General features: G+C 49.5%; 2 protein-coding genes across 4 annotated transcripts; one reads left to right on the top strand and one right to left on the bottom strand.

Annotated features, from left to right (window-relative positions):
• The first annotated feature begins 87 nt into the window (after positions 1 to 87).
• LOC125000298 (potassium voltage-gated channel subfamily D member 2-like) lies at positions 88 to 16,179 on the top strand. Of its 2 annotated transcripts, XM_047575760.1 has the most exons (6): positions 88 to 1,214; positions 9,358 to 9,520; positions 10,268 to 10,366; positions 11,222 to 11,317; positions 11,393 to 11,652; positions 14,504 to 16,179. In XM_047575760.1, exons 1-6 carry the CDS (start codon positions 103 to 105, stop codon positions 14,637 to 14,639), a joined length of 1,866 nt encoding a protein of 621 aa, XP_047431716.1. In that variant the 5' UTR covers positions 88 to 102; the 3' UTR covers positions 14,640 to 16,179. The 2 variants fall into 2 exon arrangements, with proteins under 2 accessions (XP_047431716.1, XP_047431718.1); XM_047575762.1 differs by lacking the exon at positions 10,268 to 10,366.
• Positions 16,180 to 17,375: 1,196 nt separating this feature from the next.
• On the bottom strand, positions 17,376 to 21,456 carry tspan12 (tetraspanin 12). 2 transcript variants are annotated; one of them, XM_047576003.1, is made up of 8 exons: positions 20,958 to 21,456; positions 20,619 to 20,701; positions 20,317 to 20,452; positions 19,902 to 19,967; positions 19,481 to 19,558; positions 19,211 to 19,318; positions 18,978 to 19,121; positions 17,376 to 18,055 (listed from the first exon to the last, which is right to left on the bottom strand). In XM_047576003.1, the coding sequence occupies exons 1-8, from the start codon at positions 21,021 to 21,023 to the stop codon at positions 17,855 to 17,857; spliced, it is 882 nt and encodes a 293-aa protein (XP_047431959.1). In that variant the 5' UTR covers positions 21,024 to 21,456; the 3' UTR covers positions 17,376 to 17,854. The 2 variants fall into 2 exon arrangements, with proteins under 2 accessions (XP_047431959.1, XP_047431960.1); XM_047576004.1 differs by lacking the exon at positions 19,481 to 19,558.
• Between the last annotated feature and the right edge of the window lie 675 nt (positions 21,457 to 22,131).

Raw genomic sequence — 22,131 nt, 5'->3', positions numbered from 1 at the left:
CGTGCGTAACTCTCTCTCCTCCCGGATGTCCTCCGCTCGCTCCGCCTGACCCTCCGTCCCCCTCCACCCCCTCCATCCCCTCCGTCCTCCTCCGGGAGCAGCATGGCCGCAGGAGTCGCCGCCTGGCTCCCGTTCGCCCGCGCCGCGGCCATCGGTTGGATGCCGGTGGCCGCGGCGCCGATGCCGGTGCCGCCAGAGGAGACGCGGCGCGGCCAGGACGCGCTGATCGTCCTGAACGTCAGCGGCACAAAGTTCCAGACGTGGCGGGCCACGCTGGAGCGGTACCCGGACACCCTGCTGGGCAGCTCGGAGCGGGACTTCTTCTTCCACCAGGACCGCAACGAGTTCTTCTTCGACCGCGACCCGGACATCTTCCGCCACATCCTCAACTTCTACCGCACCGGGAAGCTGCACTACCCGCGGCAGGAGTGCATCTCCGCTTATGACGAGGAGCTGTCGTTCTTCGGCATCATCCCGGAGATCATCGGGGACTGCTGCTACGAGGACTACAAGGACCGGCGGAGGGAGAACCAGGAGCGCATCCAGGACGACGAGGACATGGACACCAACAACGAGCCGGTGCCTGCGGACATGAGCCTCCGGGAGAGCATGTGGCGGGCCTTCGAGAACCCGCACACCTCCACCATGGCGCTGGTCTTCTACTACGTCACCGGCTTCTTCATTGCGGTGTCGGTTCTGGCGAACGTGGCGGAGACGGTGCCGTGCGGTGCCGCGTCCAACCGCGTCAAGGTGACGTCCTGCGGGGAGCGGTACGCGCTGGCCTTCTTCTGCCTGGACACCGCATGCGTCATGATCTTCACGGTGGAGTACCTACTGCGCATGCTCGCCGCGCCGAGCCGCTACAAGTTCGTGAAGAGCGTGATGTCGGTGATCGACGTGGTGGCCATCATGCCCTACTACATCGGCCTGGTGATGACGGACAACGAGGACGTGAGCGGAGCCTTCGTCACGCTGCGGGTCTTCAGGGTCTTCCGGATTTTCAAGTTCTCGCGACACTCTGCGGGACTTCGTATCCTCGGCTACACGCTAAAGAGCTGCGCCTCGGAGCTGGGCTTCCTGCTCTTCTCCCTCACCATGGCCATCATCATCTTCGCCACCGTCATGTTCTACGCCGAGAAGGGTTCCTCCGCCACCAAGTTCACCTCCATCCCCACCGCCTTCTGGTACACCATCGTCACCATGACCACGCTGGGGTAAGGCCTGCTCTGTCTGTGTGGAGAGGCAGAAAGGGGGCGTGGCATAGCCCCAAAAATGGGCGTGGTCTGCAGCGGAAGCAAGAGTGTTTGGTTTCATTGGTTTGGTTTGAGGCATTTTCTTTGTTCTTCTGCTGAAAGTTTAAAGTTGGTTTATTTACGTCTAAGGTCAAAAAGGTTAAAAAAGTTAATCTCATGAATTCATTCACTTCGCACCAACATTTAGAAAATAAGTTGAATCTCCTGCGGTGACCTCTAGTCCAGGAAGTAGTGTATGAATGAGTCTATCTATAGTTCTATGAATCTAATAACCACTCCCCACTCTTCACCCTGCGGGGGGGGGGGGGGGGGGGTCACATGTTCAAACGTGTGTCTTGTTTCTCTGGTTTCAGACAACACATCAACACAAACACAACACATATATTATTTAGTCACATGACCTGCAGCTGCTGCTTACATCATCCAGGTCCTGCTCTCTGATTAGTCCAGGGCCTCGTTAACCCTCCACAGACTCTGTGTTATTGTAGGAGCAAAAATTTATATTAATACAATTATATAGTTACAATCTATATATTGGGGATAAAACGTAAATGTCACCATTCTGACGATGTAATGATAAAACCCATGATAAAAACTGCTCCATGTTTCTGACTCTACATTCTGTATCCAGAGCGAACGCCCATAAACCCCTAAACCCCCTAACACTGACCCCCTGACCCCCTAACCCTCTAACCCCCCTAACCCCCTAACACTGACCCCCTGACCCCCTAACCCTCTAACCCCCCTAACCTGGACCCCCTGACCCCCTAACCCTCTAACCCCCCTAACCCCCTAACACTGACCCCCTAACCCTCTAACCCCCCTAACCCCCTAACACTGACCCCCCTGACCCCCTAACCCTCTAACCCCCCTAACCCCCTAACACTGACCCCCTGACCCCTAACCCTTTACCCCTAACCCCTAACACTGACCCCCCTAACCCCTAACCCCCTAACCCCTAACACTGACCCCCTAACCCTCTAACCCCCCTAACCCCCTAACACTGACCCCCTGACCCCCCTAACCCCCCTAACCCTAGTCCGTTGGTTCTATGGTTCCAGCTCCAGCTTCACTGGATGGACTGAGTGAGTTCTTGGGTCCGGTTGGTTCCGTCTGCTCCATTTAAAACTGATTGTTATTGTTCTGGTGTATTTGAGCCGCTCTGTTACTCTACTTTGTTTGAACATTTTCTTCTTCTGTTTTATTGGATGGATGGAGCCGGGGTCACTAGCGTTAGCCAGCAGCTAGTGACAGAGAGTAGCATTTAGCCTAGCTTGGAAGCCTTAGCTAGCTAAGTAGAGTTTTAACAACCAGGCATCATTTGACTAACACAATAAAGCTAATTAAACACTGCTAAAGACGGCTAGCCACCTGTCAATCAAAGTAACCACACCCCTTGATTCTGCAGAACCCCCCCCCCCCCCCCCCCCCCCCCCCCCCCCCCCCCCCCCTCCCCCGCGGATGGAGGCCGTTAGTGCTGCTAATTAAATTAAAGTGTTCTCTGCTCGTGGTTCCTCTAATAACTTCTAATGGTCTCAGTAATGAAGAGATGAGGAGAAGCAGTCGAGCAGAAGAAAAAACGACGTTAATCTGGAAATGATCACGTTAACGAGGCGCCGCCGTTTCCTCTGGACGACAATTAGAGCAGAAGAAGAAGAAAAGAGGAGGAAATCATCTTTGATCACAAACTTTTGCTCAAGTGTTTCTCTATGATGCAGCTTCACTAAAATCTATTTTCTATCTAATGCATAAAATCCACCATCATTCCAGTTTTATTTATATAGAACCAACAACAACACAAATCGTCTTAAGACGCTTCACAAAAACCAGCCTGAAACCTCCAGAGCAGCCTGAGGGAAAAACTCCCTTTAACAGGAAGAAACCAGGACCAGGACCAGAACCAGGACCAGGACCAGGACCAGGACCGGCTCATATGGAGGAACCAGACCAGAAGAACCAGAGAAGATACAGACGTGTCCTGAATCCTGACGTTCCAGCTCCAGCTCTGATTCAACGAGTCTGAGGAAACGGTTTCGTTCACAGTCGTTCTGCTGCAGACGCTTCATTAATCACATTCATCCACCGTCTAATAAAACTGAATCAACACAGACCAGCAGCTTCAGGCGACGTCTTCACGACTCCTCAGGTTTCAGTGTGATGTGATCTCTGGGTCAAGTCACATGTCTTCACCTGCTGGACATGTGACCTGTGACTCCGCCCTCTATCACACCTGAACACACCTGAACACAGGACGACATGTGAAGAACACGTGTGCTGCTTCCAGCTCATCAATGTTTGATCAGCTGAGACATGGAGGAGGAGAAGGAAGAGGAGGAGGAGGAGGTAGAGGAGGAGGAGGAGGAGGAGGTAGAGGAGGAGCAAGAGAAGGAAGAGGAGGAGGAGGAGGTAGAGGAGGAGGAGGAGGAGGAGGAGGAGGAGGAGGAGGTAGAGAAGGGAAGGAGGTAAGGAGGAGGAGAGGAGAGGATGAGATGAAAGAGACAGAAAGAGGAGGAGGAGGAGGTAGAGGAGGAGGATGAGGAGGATGAGTAGGAGGAGGAGGAGGAGGATGAGGAGGAGGAGGAGGATGAGGAGGAGAAAGAGGAGGAGCAAGAGGAGGAGGAGGAGGAGGAGGTAGAGGAGGAGGATGAGGAGGAGGAGGAGTAGAAAGAGAAGGAGCAAGAGGAGGAGGAGGAGGTAGAGGAGGAGGAGGAGGAGGAGGAGGAGGAGGAGGAGGAGGAGGATGAGGAGGAGAAAGAGGAGGAGCAAGAGGAGGAGGAGGAGGAGGAGGAGGTAGAGGAGGAGGATGAGGAGGAGGAGGAGGAGGAGGAGAAAGAGGAGGAGCAAGAGGAGGAGGAGGAGGTAGAGGAGGAGGAGGAGGAGGAGGAGGAGGAGGTACAGCAGCAACAGTCTGGTTAAAGTTCTGGTTAAAACAACATTTTTAACAAAATCCTGTTTTTCATGTTTTACATTTTGAAAACACCAGAAAAGGAAACAGCAGCAGTTTGTTAAGACGTCGTACGAACGTTTCGTCTGTTTCATTTCATCTTTGATTCATTGTTTCATGGATTTAGTTTCTCCTCCTCCTCAACAATAAAAACCTTCATATGAATGAATGAATCACAGACTCTGACTAATATTTAAATGAGTTTGCTGATCTGTATATTAATGAGGCCTCTGAGGTTCTGGTTCTGGTTCTGGTTCTGTCAGTGTTGTGTTTGTGCTGCAGCAGCTTTCATTGTTCTCCGGCTGCAGGGAGTCACACTGAGCTAAATGAGTCAAAGCGAGGATGGGAGGGGGAGGGGGGTGTTTCCACGGCGACAGCAGCATCCCCCGGGGTCGGCGTGGTGATACCCATCAATGCAATCAACACAGATACAGGAGGAGGAGCTCAGAGCAGATCTGCTTCCGGGACAGGTTCTTGGTTCTGCTCCTGGTTCTTGGTTCTACTTCTTGGTGAAGGTTCTTGGTTCTGGTCCAGGTTCCTGGTCCAGGAGGAGGTGACAGACTGCAGACATGTGAAACCGCTTGAATCCAGATCAGAAGTTGTTTTTGGGTCCAGACCTGTTTTCTCTGGAGCCTCAAACACATGACACACATTAACATTAACACATTAACACATGGTCACATGATCACATCCGACACATTAACACATGGTCACATGATCACATCCGACACATTAACACATGGTCACATTAACATTAACGCATGATCACATGATCACATGATCGCGTTAACACATTAACACGTCTCCTCACAAACAGACGCAGCTGAAGAAAGAACCCTTTGATCTGTGAGTTTTTAATTAAATCAGATCAAACATCTTCTTCTCTCATCCCATGTTCCTGTGGAGGAACTCAGAACAGTTCCACAATAATGACACATGGTGAGACGGAAGTTCCTTCCTCCTCCTTCTCCTCTTCCTGAAACAAATTAGAACAAGGACAGAAGAGATGAAACACAACCAGCATCTGGTCTCCAGCCTGCGCATGGAAAACTCCCTGGTTCCTGGTTCCAGGTTCTGGTTCTGGTTCCTGGTCCCTGGTTCCAGGTTCCTGGTTCCTGGTTCCTGGTTCTGGTTCCTGGTTTCTGGTTCCTGGTTTCTGGTTCCTGGTTCTTGGTTCTGGTTCCTGGTTCCTGGTTCTTGGTTCCTGGTTCCTGGCTCTGGTTCCTGGTTCTGGTTCCTGGTTCCTGGTGTTGTTTTTATTGTTGATGATAAATGAGAGGCTGTATCTGAGGAGAGGCTGAACTCCTGAGAGGAGCAGCCGGTTGTTGTCAGAGTGTGAAAGTCAAACTGTGAACACAGATGGACTGAAGCATCCTCATGGAGCTGATTCGTTTCCATGGCGACTCCTCCTCTTCCTCCTCCTCCTCCTCATTATCAGTGGACGTCTCTCATTGGTTCAGACTGATGAGTCCCCTCAGGTCGTTTTTACTGCAGCAGCTTTAATGAAACTCTCTGTTTATTGCTTCTTCTCTTCGTCTTTAACCATAAATCATGTGAGTATGAGCTCAGAGTTTGGTCTCCTCCTCCTGAGGGAAATATCTGCTGGATGCATCCGTCCTCCTCCTGCAGCATCTAATTCATCATCTGCTTTTTACTGGTCTCGTGTGAAGGAGCCGGAGAGAACATCCTCTGCTAAACCTCAACTCCATGTTCACCTGAAGCATCTTTTATTTTCTGCTTCCTGTTCCCCCTGGTCTCAAGACTCTGACTCTGTCTCTGATTCTCTGACTCTCTGACTCTCTGACTATTTGAAACTCTGACTCTCTGACTCTCTGAATCTAGTCGTCTTCAGATGTGGAGGTGAATGTGTTTAATATCCATATCTGGTGTCGGTGGCTCTGATTGGCTGAGACAGATGAAACTTCCTGATCCTGAGCCTCTGTGTCTGAAGCTAATCTCTCTAATGGCTCCATGATGAATATAATCTGACTCCTTCTTCCTGAAGACTCGCCTCCTCTCCAGGGTGAGAAGACGACGACGAGGCTCAGAGATCAAAGTGTCTGATTCATGAGCTAATGAGGAAGTGAAGGAGCTTCAGGCAGAGATATTAATAACCTGGAGATTATCTTAAACCTAAAAGTCTTAACGTTTGTTCACTTCTTCTTTTGTTCCTCAGCCAACATGAGGTTCCTGCTCATCATGAAACGAGGAACTAAAATGTGAAGCTGAGACACGAACCAGGATAAAAACTAGAAGATAAAACCGTCAGTTATTACTAACCCTCCTTTATTATCCAGTCAGAGACGTTAGACCACGTTAGATCACGTTAGAGGGCGTGTGACTGTCTCAGAAACTACGTCTCCCAGGAGGCCGAGCTCCTTTCTGATTACAGAGAACCAGAACGTCAGCTGATCCTTTATTCACAGTCGTCTGCTTATTTAAATCTACAGCGTTGATTCAATTATTCACCATCAGACCCAGAGGAGCTTCCACTCACACACCTCAGAGCTGGACGAGGACGGACAGGGACACTTCAATGAGGACAAATGTGGGTAACGTTGGAGGGAGGAGGAGGGAGGAGGAGGAGGAGGAGGAGGAGGGAGGAGGAGGAGGTGGAGGAGGTGGATTCCTCTTTATCTCCTCATTCATCACTGAGCTCATGTTCTGTCTCCATCGGCCTCCTTCACTTCCAGCTGCTTATTATAGACACAGATGTCCACAGAGACACTGTCCACAGAGACACCGTCCACAAAGACACTGTCCACAGAGACACCGTCCACAGAGACACTGTCCACAGAGACACTGTCCACGGATACACCGTCCACGGATACACAGTCCACAGAGACACCGTCCATAGGACACAGTCCACAGAGACACTGTCCACAAAGACACTGTCCACGGAGACACCGTCCACAGAGATACTGTCCACAGAGACACTGTCCACGGATACACCGTCCACAGAGACACCGTCCACAGAGATACTGTCCACAGAGACAACGTCCACAGAGACACTGTCCACAGAGATACTGTCCACAGAGACACTGTCCATGGAGACAACGTCCAGGGAGATAGGCAGGACACTCTAACCATAAATCTAAACTGGACATTTCAAAAGCTAAACACCACATTTAACAAACAACAATGACATGAAATCGATCCAATAAAGGGACCAGGGTCTGGAGGTCTGGGGATCTGGGGGTCTGGAGGTCTGAGGGTCTGAGGGTCTGGAGGTCTGAGGGTCTGAGGGTCTGGAGGTCTGGAGGTCTGGAGGTCTGAGGGTCTGAGGGTCTGAGGGTCTGGAGGTCTGGAGGTCTGGAGGTCTGGGGGTCTGAGGGTCTGAGGGTCTGGGGGTCTGAGGGTCTGAGGGTCTGGAGGTCTGGAGGTCTGGAGGTCTGGAGGAGGAAAACGTGTAACCGCCTGAACTATTTACAATCAGTCTAGTTTTCCTTGGCCTGGTAACCCCCCCCCCCACTGGAAGCAGGTCAGCAGACGGAGGACGAGTTCTCCAGGTGACTCTGTTTGATTCTGGGATGTCAGACTCTGTGTGGGTCTATTTTCAGTCCTTATTAATTCAGGACATAGAGCTGAGGAGGAATCTGCCTCCTCCTCCTCCTCCTCCTCCTCCTCCTCCTCCACAGCTGCTGCTGGTCTGAGGAAATAAAACCAGACCTTTAGTTCTGGGTCAGTTCTTAAATGGTTTCTGATGTGGTTTTAAACCTGGTTCCTGGAGTAGGTTTGGTTCTGGTTCTATGCTACAACACAACACAACACAACACAATCTATCTGTCTATCTATCTATCTATCTATCTATCTATCTATCTATCTATCTATCTATCTATCTATCTATCTATCTATCTATCTATCTATCTATCTATCTATCTATCTATCTATCTATCTATCTATCTATCTATCTATCTATCTATCTACATATCCATCCGTCTATAACATAATATAATATGACATAATCATCATATTTATTAAGGTATCGATGTAAAACAGAAATAGAATCAAATCTTTAAAGCAGTCAAGTGAGTGAAGGTTCAGAATTTAGATATAAACAGAACCGCAGTCCAGTAAACTGGTCTTGGTCTGGGTTTAGTCTGGTTTAGGCCAGTTCTGGTCCCTCCAGTCCCTCTCGTGTCTCCTGAGGCCTGAGGACATGATGAATGAATCCAGAGCTGCGCTGTGATTGGTCGGTTCCTCCGCTGCCTGTCACCGTGATGAACGAGTTCCCAATCGGTCCTGGTCTATCTGGTTCTGGGTCTGGGTCTGGGTCTGGGTCTGGGTCTGGTAGCAGACCCCTGGTGTGGTTCTGGGTCTGGTAACAGACCCCCCTGTGGTTCTTGGTCTGGTTCTGGTAGCAGACCCCTGGTGTGGTTCTGGGTCTGGTTCTGGTAGCAGACCCCTGGTGTGGTTCTGGCTCTGGGTCTGGTAGCAGACCCCCCTGTGGTTCTGGGTCTGGTAGCAGACCCCTGGTGTGGTTCTGGCTCTGGTTCTGGTAGCAGACCCCTGGTGTGGTTCTGGGTCTGGTAGCAGACCCCCCTGTGGTTCTGGGTCTGGTAGCAGACCCCTGGTGTGGTTCTGGCTCTGGTTCTGGTAGCAGAGCACAGAGCTGTAGAGCTGATGACCTGAGGGAACTGTGAGCAGCTGTAAACCTGAAGCTGTTCTGGTTAATGAGGACCTGCAGAGAGATGAGGAGTAAACAGGATCCTGGTCTGGATCAGGGCGCTGACAGGGAACCACAACAGGAAGTGGTGGGTGGACAAAAGAACAATAGAACTCACAGAGGAGCTGCACATCCACCCATAATACGTCTCTGCAGGGGAGGCAGGGTAGATGAGGTTCTCGGGTCCTTGTTTGTCTCCGCTAGCCTCCACTAGCCTCCACTAGCCTCCACTAGCTTCCATTAGCCTCCACTAGCCTCCACTAGCCTCCACTAGCCTCCACTAGCTTCCATTAGCCTCCACTAGCCTCCACTAGCCTCCACTAGCCTCCACTAGCTTCCATTAGCCTCCACTAGCCTCCTCTAGCCTCCACTAGCCTCCACTAGCCTCCACTAGCCTCCTCTAATGAACTGAAGTGGTGAAGCTAGCTCACTGGAGGTCCTTGAGAAATAAAATATGTACATGATATTGATTCTGTCTCTGTCCTCTGTCCCAGGTACGGGGACATGGTTCCAAAGACCATCATGGGGAAGATCTTTGGCTCCATCTGTTCTCTGAGTGGTGTCCTCGTCATCGCTCTCCCTGTCCCCGTCATCGTGTCCAACTTCAGCCGGATCTACCACCAGAGCCAGAGAGCTGAGAAGAGACGAGCTCAGAAGGTCCATCCCCTGTCCTCCAGCCCCCCTGTCCTCCTGTCCTCCTGTCCCCCTGTCCTCCTATCCCCCTGTCCTTCTGTCCCCTTGTCCCTCTGTCCTCCAGCCCCCCTGTCCTCCTGTCCTCCAGTCCTCCTGTCCCCTTGTCCCTCTATCCTCCAGTCCCCCGTCCTCCTGTCCCCCATCAACTGTGTTCCTGCCCTCCAGTCCTCCTGTCCCCTTGTCCCTCTGTCCTCCAGTCCCCCTGTCCTCCTGTCCCCCATCAACTGTGTTCCTGTCCTCCAGTCAACCACCCCCTGTCCTCCAGCCCCCCCACCCGTCCTCCTATCATCCTGTCTTCCTGTCCCTGTCCCCCTGTGCGTCCATAGACTGTAGAGTCAGTTAGCATGTGCTAGCATGTGCTAGCATCAGTTAGTGCCGACAGAGACGGAGGAAGACGCAGAGAGAGGACAGATCTTTATTTGTCTCCCCAGGAGAAAAACTGAGACATGGTCAATGAGAAGTCAACAGAACCTCGTTTATCTAATTAACATAATAACATAATCTAATTAATCAAATTAACACAATTGATTAAAATAACACAATTAACATGATTAACTGATCTCATTAATCTCATATTTGAATCTAAGGACTATACCTGATACTCGGGGCCTGGGTCTGGGACTAGACTTGATACTCGGGACCTGGGTCTAGACCTGATACATGGGCCTGGGTCTGGGACTAGACCTGATGTTTGCCTGTGTGTGTTAACAGAAGACCAGACTTGCTAGGGTGGTGGCGGTGAAGAGTGGAGGAGCTAGCGCTTATATACAGTTCAAACAGAGCCGGATGCCGGGTGGCACTACTGAGGAGGTAAACCTGGAACCATGGGGGTCAGGTCTCAGACCTGGACCCATGGTGGTTTTATGTTGGAGTTCCTCCTTTCTGCTGCATGTGGATCTTTCACGACTCTTCTCTCAGTCCTGGTCTCAGGTGTGGTGGTGCTGTGAGGTGGTTTTGGTGCTGGTAGTGGTTTTGGTGCTGGTAGTGGTTTTGGTGGGGGTGGTGGTGGTGTGGCGGTGTTGGGGGGGGGGGCTGACATGAAGACCGAACACAACATGGAGAGAACAGACTGAAGCCAATACTGCACACAGAGGGACATATTTATGCTAAGCTAAATGCTAAGCTAGGCTAACCTTCTGATCATGAGACCATGCTGCCTCCAGGAGGATCTCTAGTCCTCTAGTGTCAGGGTGGTCCTCTCCAGACCTCTTCAGACCAAAGACCAGTTGCTCCATCCACACGGGTCAGGATCACTCTGGATCTGGTCTACAATATCCGTGTGGACCCTGGTCTCCATCAGGATCAGTCTGGACCCTGGTCTACAGGATCAGTCTCGATCTAGTTTACAGGATCTGCGTGGACCCTGGTCTCCATCAGGATCAGTTTGGATCTGGTTTATAGGATCCATGTGTACCCTGGTCTGCAGGATCCGTGTGGACCCTGGTCTCCATCAGAATCAGTCTAGATCTGGTCTACAGGATCCATGTGGACCCTGGTCTACAGGATCTGCATGGACCCTGGTCTCCATCAGGATCAGTCTGGATCGCGTCTACAGGATCCGCGTGGACCCTGGTCTCCACCAGAATCAGTCTATATCTGGTCTACAAGATCCATGTGGACCCTGGTCTACAGTCTAACTTCCTGTCTGTGTCTTGTGTCCTGAAGGCGTCTAAGGAGGCAGGTCAGGTCCTGGTCTGTCACAACAACCCCAGCTTTGACGTCCAGCATCACCACCTCCTGCACTGTCTGGAGACCACCACGGTGAGGACGCCCCCCCACCTCCCTCACTCCTCCTCCCCTCCCCCATCTCACCCCTGATACTGTCTTGCTCCTCAGAACCACGAGTTTGTGGACGAGAAGACGTTTGAGTCGAGCTGCAGGGAGGTGACTCTGGTAAAGCAGGTCTCCTCCTCCTCCTCCTCCTCCTCCTGCTCCTCCTCCTGCTCCTCCTCCTCGACCCGTGGCCTCACCTCCTGCTGCAGCCGACGGAAGAGGAGGACCTTCAACGTCCCCAACTCCAACGTGTCCGTGGGTCTTCAGGGCAGCGTCCAGGAGCTGAGCACCATCCAGGTCAGAGAGCGACTGCTCACCAACAGGTAGGCTGCACGCCCTTCATCCTCATCCTCATCCTCATTTTCATCCTCATCCTCATCCTCATCTTCATCCGCATCCTCATCCTCATTTTCATCCTCATCCTCATCCTCATCTTCATCCGCATCCTCATCCTCATTTCATCCTCATCTTCATCCTCATCCCCATCCTCATCCTCATCCTCATCCTCATCCTCATCTTCATCCTCATCTTCATCCTCATCCTCATCCTCATCCTCATCTTCATCCTCATCCTCATCCTCATCCTCATCCTCATCCACATCCCCACCTTCATCTTCATCCTCATCCTCATCCTCATCCTCATCCACATCCCCACCTTCATCTTCATCCTCATCCTCAGCCTCATCTTCATCTTCATCTTCATCCTCATCCTCATCCTCAGCCTCATCTTCATCTTCATCTTCATCCTCAACTTCATCTTCATTCTCATCTTCATCTTCATCTTCATCTTCATCTTCAACTTCATCTTCAACTTCATCTTCATCTTCATCTTCATCTTCTTCCCCATCTTTATCTTCATCTTCATCTTCATCTTCATCTTCAACTTCATCTTCATCCTCATCTTCATCCTCATCCTCATCCTCATCTTCATCTTCATCTTCATCTTCATCTTCATCCTCATCCTCATCCTCATCCTCATCCTCATCTTCATCTTCATTTTCATCCTCATCAGGTCCTTATGAGACACGACATTAACTCTGCAGATTTTGTTGAAGAGGTTTAATCGTCCTTGATGAGGCAGCACCAGAGCTTGTTGGGGAGGTCCTCTTGGAGGACATATTCGTCCTCTAGGAGGTCTTAGTCGTCCTCTAGGTCTTAGTTGTCCTCTAGGAGGTCTTAGTCGTCCTCTAGGTCTTAGTTGTCCTCTAGGAGGTCTTAGTCGTCTTCTAGGTCTTAGTTGTCCTATAGGAGGTCTTAGTTGTCCTATAGGAGGTCTTAGTCATCCTTTAGGTCTTAGTTGTCCTCTAGGAGGTCTTAGTCGTCCTCTAGGTCTTAGTTGTCCTATAGGAGGTCTTAGTCGTCCTCTAGGTCTTAGTTGTCCTCTAGGAGGTCTTAGTCGTCCTCTAGGTCTTAGTCATCCTCTAGGTCTTAGTTGTCCTATAGGAGGTTTTAGTCGTCCTCTAGGTCTTAGTCATCCTCTAGGTCTTAGTTGTCCTCTAGGAGGTCTTAGTTGTCCTCTAGGTCTTAGTCGTCCTCTAGGAGGTCTTAGTTGTCCTCTAGGAGGTCTTAGTCATCTTCTAGGAGGTCTTAGTCGTCCTCTCGGTCTTAGTTGTCCTCTAGGAGGTCTTAGTCGTCCTCTAGGTCTTAGTTGTCCTCTATGAGGCCTTAGTTGTCCTCTAGGTCTTAGTCGTCCTCTCAGTCTCAGTTGTTCTCTAGGAGGTCTTAGTCGTCCTCTAGGAGGTCTTAGTCGTCCTCTAGGAGGTCTTAGTTGTCCTCTAGGTCTTAGTCGTCCTCTAGGAGGACAGTTGATTTACTAGAAGATGAAGTGAAGAGTGTGAGACACAGTGACTGTATACAGACACATGGCAGCAGGGATCATGTGACAGTACATTCCCATGGAGAGTCAGACAGCAGGAATCCAGAATATGTCCAGCTGGGGGAGGAAGGGGGAGGAAGGGGGAGGAAGGGGGGAGGTCTGGTCTGGGAACTGTCTCCTAAACACGAACAGCTGACAGAGGGACCAGTAAAATCTGATATCTGGAACCAAAGACACATTCTGATCTGAAGCTTCTGATTCTACAAAATAAAAATATGACTGGAACAGAGTTGACTCTCAGGGAAAGATACCAGGCAGATACCAGGCAGATACCAGGCAGATATCAGACAGATACCAGGCTGATACCAGGCAGATACCAGACTAATACTAGACAGATCCCTGCAGATACCAGGCAGATACCAGGCTAATACTAGACAGATCCCAGGCAGATATCAGGCAGATACCAGGCAGATATCAGACAGATACCAGGCAGATACCAGGCAAATATCAGACAGATACCAGGCTGATACCAGACAGATGCCAGGCTGATACTAGATAGATACCAGGGAGATACCAGGCAGATACCAGGCAAATATTAGACAGATACCAGGCTGATACCAGGCTGATACCAGACAGATACCAGGCTGATTCCAGGCAGATAACAGACTGATACCAGACAGACACCAGGCTGATATTAGGCTGATACCAGGCAGATACTAGACAGATTCCAGGCAGATATCAGACAGATACCAGGCTGATACCAGACAGATACCAGACTGATACCAGGCAGATACCAGGCTGATACTAGGCAGATACTAGACAGATATCAGACAGATACCAGGCTGATACCAGGCAGATACCACACCACAACAGAAACTCTAGAGGAGGTTTAGTAGAATTAATGCTAAGAAATTAAATAAATAATAGTGCAGGCAGGATTTTCACTACTAGGTGGCTGCATTGTTTATTATCTGTAGTAGCACCATTAGACCACTAGATGGAGGTAAAGGTTCAGATTCTATCAGTCCAGTCTCCATGTGGTACATAGCTGATGTAGAATCATGAGGACAGACTCTGAAGGAGCCCAGAAGCACGTCCAGCTTCAAACAGCACATGAACCAAGCCAAGCATACGTTAGCCGGGGATTCTGCTAGCACTTGGGCTAACGCGGCTAACAGCTGGAGACAAACCAAGACAAAGACAAGCCGCCAATGCTGCTGCTAATATGTGTCCACTCCTGCAGCCACTGTTCACTGGGAGAGACTGTTCTCAATAAGAAGCGTCAGCTCTCCTCTGGTTGGACAATGTCCACAAGTTAGTTTGTCTTAAATCTCTTAAATGTCTCGTCTGTCGTTCCAGTCGATCCAGTCTCAACGCTAAGTTTGAGGAGACGGTTCCTCTGAACTGCAGCCAGCCCCACATCACCACACCTGGAGACGACAACCCGGCCAGCGACTCCTCCCAGGCCACCATCGTCCGAGTGTCCTCCCTCTAGACCCCAGCTGACTGGGGGGGGGAGGGTTTGGGGGCAGATATAAACCTGTTCTTCATTTTCTGTTTGAAAGGATTTAAATAATTTTTACCCTGTCAGTCAGGAGGAGTCAAAACGTTGGATCCAGTCCCATGTGTCGCTAGCAGAGCAGGAGTTGTTCTGGAGTCTGAAGGAAACATGATATTTTAGGATCTGAAGGGAGAAAATAGACAAAGATATATTTGGAATAAACACTGGAAGCACAACTGTTAGCTTAGCTCATACTGAATCAGCCCCAGTCACCACTGTTTCAAACCAGAGGAGCTAACTATGAGCTAACAGAGCTTTATCTTAACCTTTACAAACTGCTAGCATTAGCATTAAGCTAAACTTCCTCTCAGAGACAAATCACCACCTGTTTCAAGAACAGCGTCTCATTTTCTATATTTCTATCGAGCAGTTGGAAGAGAAGGTAGCATGGGAGATGTAGCTGTAGTCGCTGTGCTAAGCTAGGCTAAAGCTAACCAAGTCTATGAAGGATTAAACCTGTTCTAATGAGAACATCTGTGACCCTCCACATGTTCCAGATGTTCCTCTGAGCTCCTTCAACATGACGTGAGGTTCATTTGTTCATGGACTCGTTAACGGCTGCAGCTGAAGACACTGAGGTCATTTAGCTCCTAAATTAACTCTTTTTTTATTTCTTGTTTGTATGATTTACTTATTTCTTTAAACGCCCCCGTGGTCCGTGTGTCGGCTGCAGCCCTGAACCTGACCGAGGAGTCTTTGATTTAACTCGTAGAAGAAGAAGGGGAGGAGGACATTGAGCATGCTCAGTAGCTGTGTTTGCATGGATCCCAAGAACCTGGAACTCCTGTGCATGCACATCTGGTTGAAGTTGGCTCGATTCAGGTTCAGGTTCAGGTTCTGGTTCTGAATCTGTGTTTAAGGTTAGTTTCTAACTTTGTTTTTATCTGACAGCACAATTTAAATATATAAAAAAAAAGATGGGCACAAGACACCAGATGAGGCGTCTAACGTTGGTGTGAGCAGATAAACCTGGAGTTTCTGTCTGTTCTGAGGAGAATGAAAGTTTCCTGAGGTCTAGATGTGTCTGGATTAACTCCATCCTCCGTCACTGCTTGACTGTACGTGACATATGCAACTCACCTTGTTCTATTTCATTTCCCTGTTTGTGTTTTTGTAGGAGGACGGGTCCAGATTTAATATTTTTGAGGACTTATTGTTGATTTGTGCTTGGAAAAGAAAGACATGAGGATTATTCTTATTATTGTGCTGTAGTTGTGCTTAGTTGTGGTAAATGGTTTCTAGTATTTTCTATGATTTGAGGGTTTGTAGTGTTGTATGTTCTGTTTACATTCCACATGATATTTTTCTAAAGTGACAGCATGCAGACAGGAACAGACGATTATTACTTTCTTACTGCTTGTGTTATAAAATATAAATCTATGAACTCATGAGATGTTAAAAAGAGGAGCTCATGGTTTTAGTCTGGTGCAGTGTCTGAGTCACTAGAATAAAAACTTTGTCCTATTAAAACTCAGACAGTCTGGACTCTCCTCATTCTCTGCTGTGTTCCCAGTAAACCAGTTTCAGGTCTGGCTCTGGACCCGTGTCGTTCTCCAGACTGGACCTGGATGGTTCTACCACATGAAAGGATCATGACAGATCAGCTCCGCTACAGAACGAATATGTTCCATGTGGAGGCTGACTTGGTCGGGTGGTCGTAATGTTATGGCTGATGGTGTGGGTAAGATGTGAGGGGTGTAATCGGACCCTTTCAGATAAAAACAGATTCGTGTGGTTGGCGGACGGGAACTAAACTAACTATTAATACAGTGGTGAACAGCTGACGCCTCAAGACGTGTTCCCAGCTCCGGTTTCTGCAGCAGCTGCAAGAACGAGTCCAGAACTTCACAGCGTCTCTGCAGAAAGGAAGGACCTGTTTACTGTGTCCACCTCCACCTCCTCCACCTCCACCTCCTCCACCACTGCTTCCACCACCTCCACCTCCACCACTGTGTCCACCTCCACCACTGTGTCCACCTCCACCTCCTCCACCAACCTCCACCTCCTCCATCTCCACCTCCTCCACCACCGCTTCCACCACCTCCACCACTGTGTCCACCTCCACCTCCCACTCCTCCATCTCCACCACCTCTACCTCCACCTCCACCTCCTCCACCTCCACCTCCTCCACCACTGCTTCCACCACCTCCACCTCCACCACTGTGTCCACCTCCACCTCCTCCACCAACCTCCACCTCCTCCATCTCCACCTCCTCCACCACCGCTTCCACCACCTCCACCACTGTGTCCACCTCCACCTCCACCTCCTCCATCTCCACCACCTCTACCTCCACCTCCACCTCCTCCACCTCCACCTCCACTGTGTCCACCTCCACCTCCTCCATCTCCACCACCGCTTCCACCACCTCCACCACTACCTCCACCACTGTGTCCACCTCCACCTCCTCCATCTCCACCACCTCCGCCTCCACCTCCTCCGTGTTCACCTCCACCACCGTGTTCACCTCCACGTTCATCATGTTCGTTAATAGTCCAACGTGGGGTCAAACTCTTTTCTGTTCCGATCACATTATCCCGTGTCTAAAAGCCTCAGGACTGAAACTGTAAATGGTTTTTAGGAACCAGGACCAGTTCTACCTCCAGAACCATTGACAGAAACCACTGGAGGTTCTGGTGAGTCATTGTGTAGAAGAAGAGGAGTCGGTCGAGTCTAACTCAGTGTAGTTTTTATTCCAGTGACAAATGAATCAAACGCTTTGCTAAGACAAATATTAAATACTCAACCCCATGCAGCTCCTCATATACAACATGAAGCTTCAACACTTCCTGTGGTTTTATTCTAATCGTCGCTCAGTGAATCTCTCTGTGAAGAACTTTGGTCATTTGTTGAGCTTCATAAATAACTTCCTCCTGATTCGCCTCCGAAACTCAGAGCGAGTGAGTCTGATTCATTGGAGGAGAACGTGGTTCAGTTCAGTCTTATGATTCTGCTTCTCTTCGTACCGTTTCCTACAAAACTGCCTCAAACAAACCAGAGTCTGAAACACTGACTGGTTTAAATACGGAGGAAACAGGAATCTGAGGAGTTCCTCAGGGCTCCGTCCTCGGTCCTCCCTGACTCTCTGCTTCTCCGTCATGAAGGTTTTAGATCCTGGTGAAGGTTGAACCAGTAACGAATCCTTCAGTCTTTACTCGTTGGCTGGCGCGGACTCGGCCGGAGACGCTGAGTCCATCTCTGGAGACTTGCGTCCATAGTGAAGCACCCAGAGCAGCATGAGGGTGAGCGCCATGGCGAGGATCTGGGCCACGCCGATGGACACGCCCAGGAAACGCAACGCCTGCAGCTGCTTCGTCCCCCGGATGAAGCTGTAGATCTTTGGACCACAGCCCTAAAACATGGAGAGGAAAACCTCCTGTGATTGGATGAAGGCAAATTTATAGTCCTGCTGTAACCGAGTCATTTCTACTGGGACCTGGTCAGTCTGGTTCACTCTGGAACAACTCCACCCAAACACTAGGCGGCGCTGTGTCTTTTTACCAGTCGGGTTCATTTTAGGTTCTACTTCCTGCTTCACTTTTCTTTATTGATCCAGAACTTTCAGTTAGAACATGGAGGAAACACACTGCTACAAAGAGGATCAATCACAGCTCTGGTTCCATTAAACACTAACGAGGACCAATCACAGCTCTGGTTACATTTAAACACTAACGAGGACCAATCACAGCTTCTACTGGATTACATGTTCATAAACACTAACGAGGACCAATCACAGCTCTGGTTACATTTAAACACTAACGAGGACCAATCACAGCTCTGGTTCCATTAAACACTAACGAGGACCAATCACAGCTCTGGTTACATTTAAACACTAACGAGGACCAATCACAGCTCTGGTTACATTTAAACACTAACAAGGACCAATCACAGCTCTGGTTACATTTCTGAGGAGGAGTTAGGGTTAAACCCTCTTTACAGTATTATCGTAACACTTTTTTACTTTGGTGAAACATGTTAATGTTCAAGAGTTAAATCTAGATGAATGAATCCCTCATATCTGGTTCTGGTCTCATATCTGGTTCTGGTCTCATATCTGGTTCCTGGTCCTTAAACTAATGTAAACATGTATTTGTCACATTAGAACATCATCAACATCATCACATTAGAAACATTAGGACACTTGTTCTTCTAAATGGTTCCTGATAAACCAGTTCAGAGGGGGGACCTTGTAGACCACATTAGACCCTCATACGGTTCCTGGACCCTATAGAGGTAAAGGTGCTGGTGGCTTTTGGCCAATGAGAGCGTCTCACCTGTTGGTGGAGCTCGCTGAGGTCGTGGAGGTGGGCGTGGCGAGCGCAGCCTGGATACTGATTGGAGCAGCAGGAGTCAGGTGGCCACTCGAGCTCCGTCATCTCCAGCCAATCAGTGAAGTAGATCACCCCACAGCATTTAAACTACACACACAGTGACACACACGGGCACATGATCTCACCTGTGTGTATGTGTGTGTTAGAGTGTTAGTGTGTGTGTGTGTGTGTGTTACCTGGGTCTGGAAGCTGTTCCAGGTGTGTGTTAGCCACTGGTAGCGCTGCAGGCCATAGTTGGGCATGCGAGTCTTCAGGCTGATCATATCAGAGCGCTGCAGGGACGACTGGACACACACACACACACACACACACACACACACACACACAGTTATTTACTGCAGCATCCACCTCACACTAAAGATAAACATTTAACTAATATTTAACTGCAGGTTAAATTAACGTTAGCTCGGTGTTTGTGTGATTACAGGTGTCAGGTCTCTGATTACCCAGAAGCCCCTGCAGTCAGGTGAGACTGAACACACACAGCTGCAGAGATAAAGGAAGGACACACACACACATACACACTATAACACACACACACATAGAAGAACATAGAGAGCTGTTGAAAGGAGCAGATAATAATAATAATAATAATAATAATAATAATAAATATTAGAGAACTCAGTTACTTTCATTCTGATTCAGTCTCACACATTTGATCCTTAGTATCAGAGACTGAACTACAACAACAACAACAACAACAACAACAAAAGCAGAGCAGACGATGGACGAAGTGTTGAGAATCTCTAAAGAATCAAAGACATGTGAAGACGTCCTAGAAGACGTTGGACGTGTCTGAGTTGACTTTAGATGCAGAGACATCTGTGGACATCAGCCGGTAGAGACATAGGAGACACGTGTCCTCACCTCATCGTACGTCCACACGGCGCTGGCCAACTCCACACAGAAGATCACCAGCAGACTGCAGAAGTACTGAGAGACACAGAGGACGGACTTAGAGACGCTGCGTCTGCACCACTTCTACTTTCTGAATGTTCTACTTCCCGGTCTATTTTCTGGACTACATCCTGGTCTACTTCCTGTCTTCCTGGTCTACTTCCAGTCTTCCTGGTCTACTTCCTGGTCTACTTCCAGTCTTCCTGGTCTACTTCCTGGTCTACCTCCTGTCTTCCTGGTCTACTTCCTGTCTTCCTGGTCTACTTCCTGGTCTACTTCCAGTCTTCCTGGTCTACTTCCTGGTCTACTTCCAGTCTTCCTGGTCTACTTCCTGGTCTACTTCCTGGTCTACTTCCAGTCTTCCTGGTCTACTTCCTGTCCGTACCCAGGAGAGCAGCAGCAGGTCACGTCTCAACGTTCCACAGAATCCGACCGTGGCCACGATGATGAGGAAGCAGCAGACGGTGATGAGGACGGGATGAACGGCTGAAGAGTAGGAGAGGACGGCGGCCTCCTCCAGCCTGGAGACACCAACACACACAGTTATTCACCCCTTCATTCATTCATTTATTCATTCACTCATTCACTCATTCACTCATTCATCCATTCATTCATTCATCCATTCATTCATTCACTCATTCACTCATTCATCCATTCACTCATTCATCCATTCATCCATTCTTTGACCTGGTGTGAGCTGTCAGGGTGAGGACGGTGTTCAGAGTGTCTCTGATCCATGCTGCCCCCCCCAGGATCAACGCTGACATCAGCTGCACAGAAATACGACGCCATCAGAACCAGAACCAGAACCAGAACCGAAGGACCAGCACCACCGAACCACTAAACATTCACACTAGTACGTGACTTAAAAGAATTAAAAAGTTTAGATCTAAAAACTAAAGTAGCCTCTCATCCAGATAACAAGTTCATTAGTCAATAATAATCAGTGATAATTAATAACCAGTCGTTAATAATCAATTAATTATGAATAATAATGACTCATTAATTAATAAAGCGGCCTCTCACCCAGAGTAACAGGTTCAGCGCGTATAACAAACACCTCAAACACCTCAGCGCGTCCTCCCGAGCCATCCCTCATTCCTCCCGGTCACCATGGCAACACGGCTCGGCTCGGCTCGGCTCGGTCCGGGTTAATCCGGGAAAAGCTCCAGGAAACTTCCACAACAGGTGGTTTCTCGCTTTCCTTCCTCGGAGCTGCGGAGTGACCGGAGACCAGGTCCCGGACCGAAGCTCCAGAACCCCGGACCCAACAGCACCAAGCTCCTCCGAGGGGACAGGACACTCCTCTAGTCCTCTAGTCCTCTAGTCCTCTAGTCCGGTGGGAATCTAACCCTCAACCCTGAGCTCCGCTGGAAACGCGTCAACGTTTCCTGCTCCGCTGCGTAAAAGCTCCGAACCGGAGAGGTCGAGGAGCCGGGACGGAGTGGAGGGTGGAGGGTGGAGGTGTAGGGGCGGTGCTGTCCCGACCCGCTGCTGCTTCTTCTTTTTCCAGTAATTAAATGCGGACAGAAGCCCCCCCCCCCCCCCCCCCTGCCCCCCCGGTCCTGGGGGAGGACAGAGGAATGTGTCCCCGCCTCCAGCCACGGAGGTCAGAACCGGAGGAAGCACGAGGACACGACACATATTAATACACATACACACACACACACACACACACCAACACACACACACACACACACACACACACACACACACACACACACACACACACACACACACAGACTAAAACACACACACACACAGACTAACACACACACACACACACAGACTAACACACACACACACACACACACACACACAGACACACACACACACACACACACACAGACAGACTAACACACACACACACACACACACACGCACAGAGACCAACACACACACACACACAGACTAACACACACACACACACACACACACAGACAGACTAACACACACACACACACACACACACACACACACACACACACACACACACAGACTAAAACACACACACACGCACAGAGACCAACACACACACACACACACACAGACTAAAACACACACACACGCACAGAGACCAACACACACACACACACACACACTAGAGCCTGTTTATTTATTGTTCTCCTTTTATATCTGTTTTACTGTGATCTCTTGAGCAATCTTTGTTGTTATATTTTATATTGTCTTTATATTTATT

The sequence above is a fragment of the Mugil cephalus genome, chromosome 22 (genome assembly GCF_022458985.1).
Source record: "Mugil cephalus isolate CIBA_MC_2020 chromosome 22, CIBA_Mcephalus_1.1, whole genome shotgun sequence".
NCBI lineage: Eukaryota > Metazoa > Chordata > Actinopteri > Mugiliformes > Mugilidae > Mugil > Mugil cephalus.
This window is presented reverse-complemented; position numbering and strand designations above follow the sequence as displayed.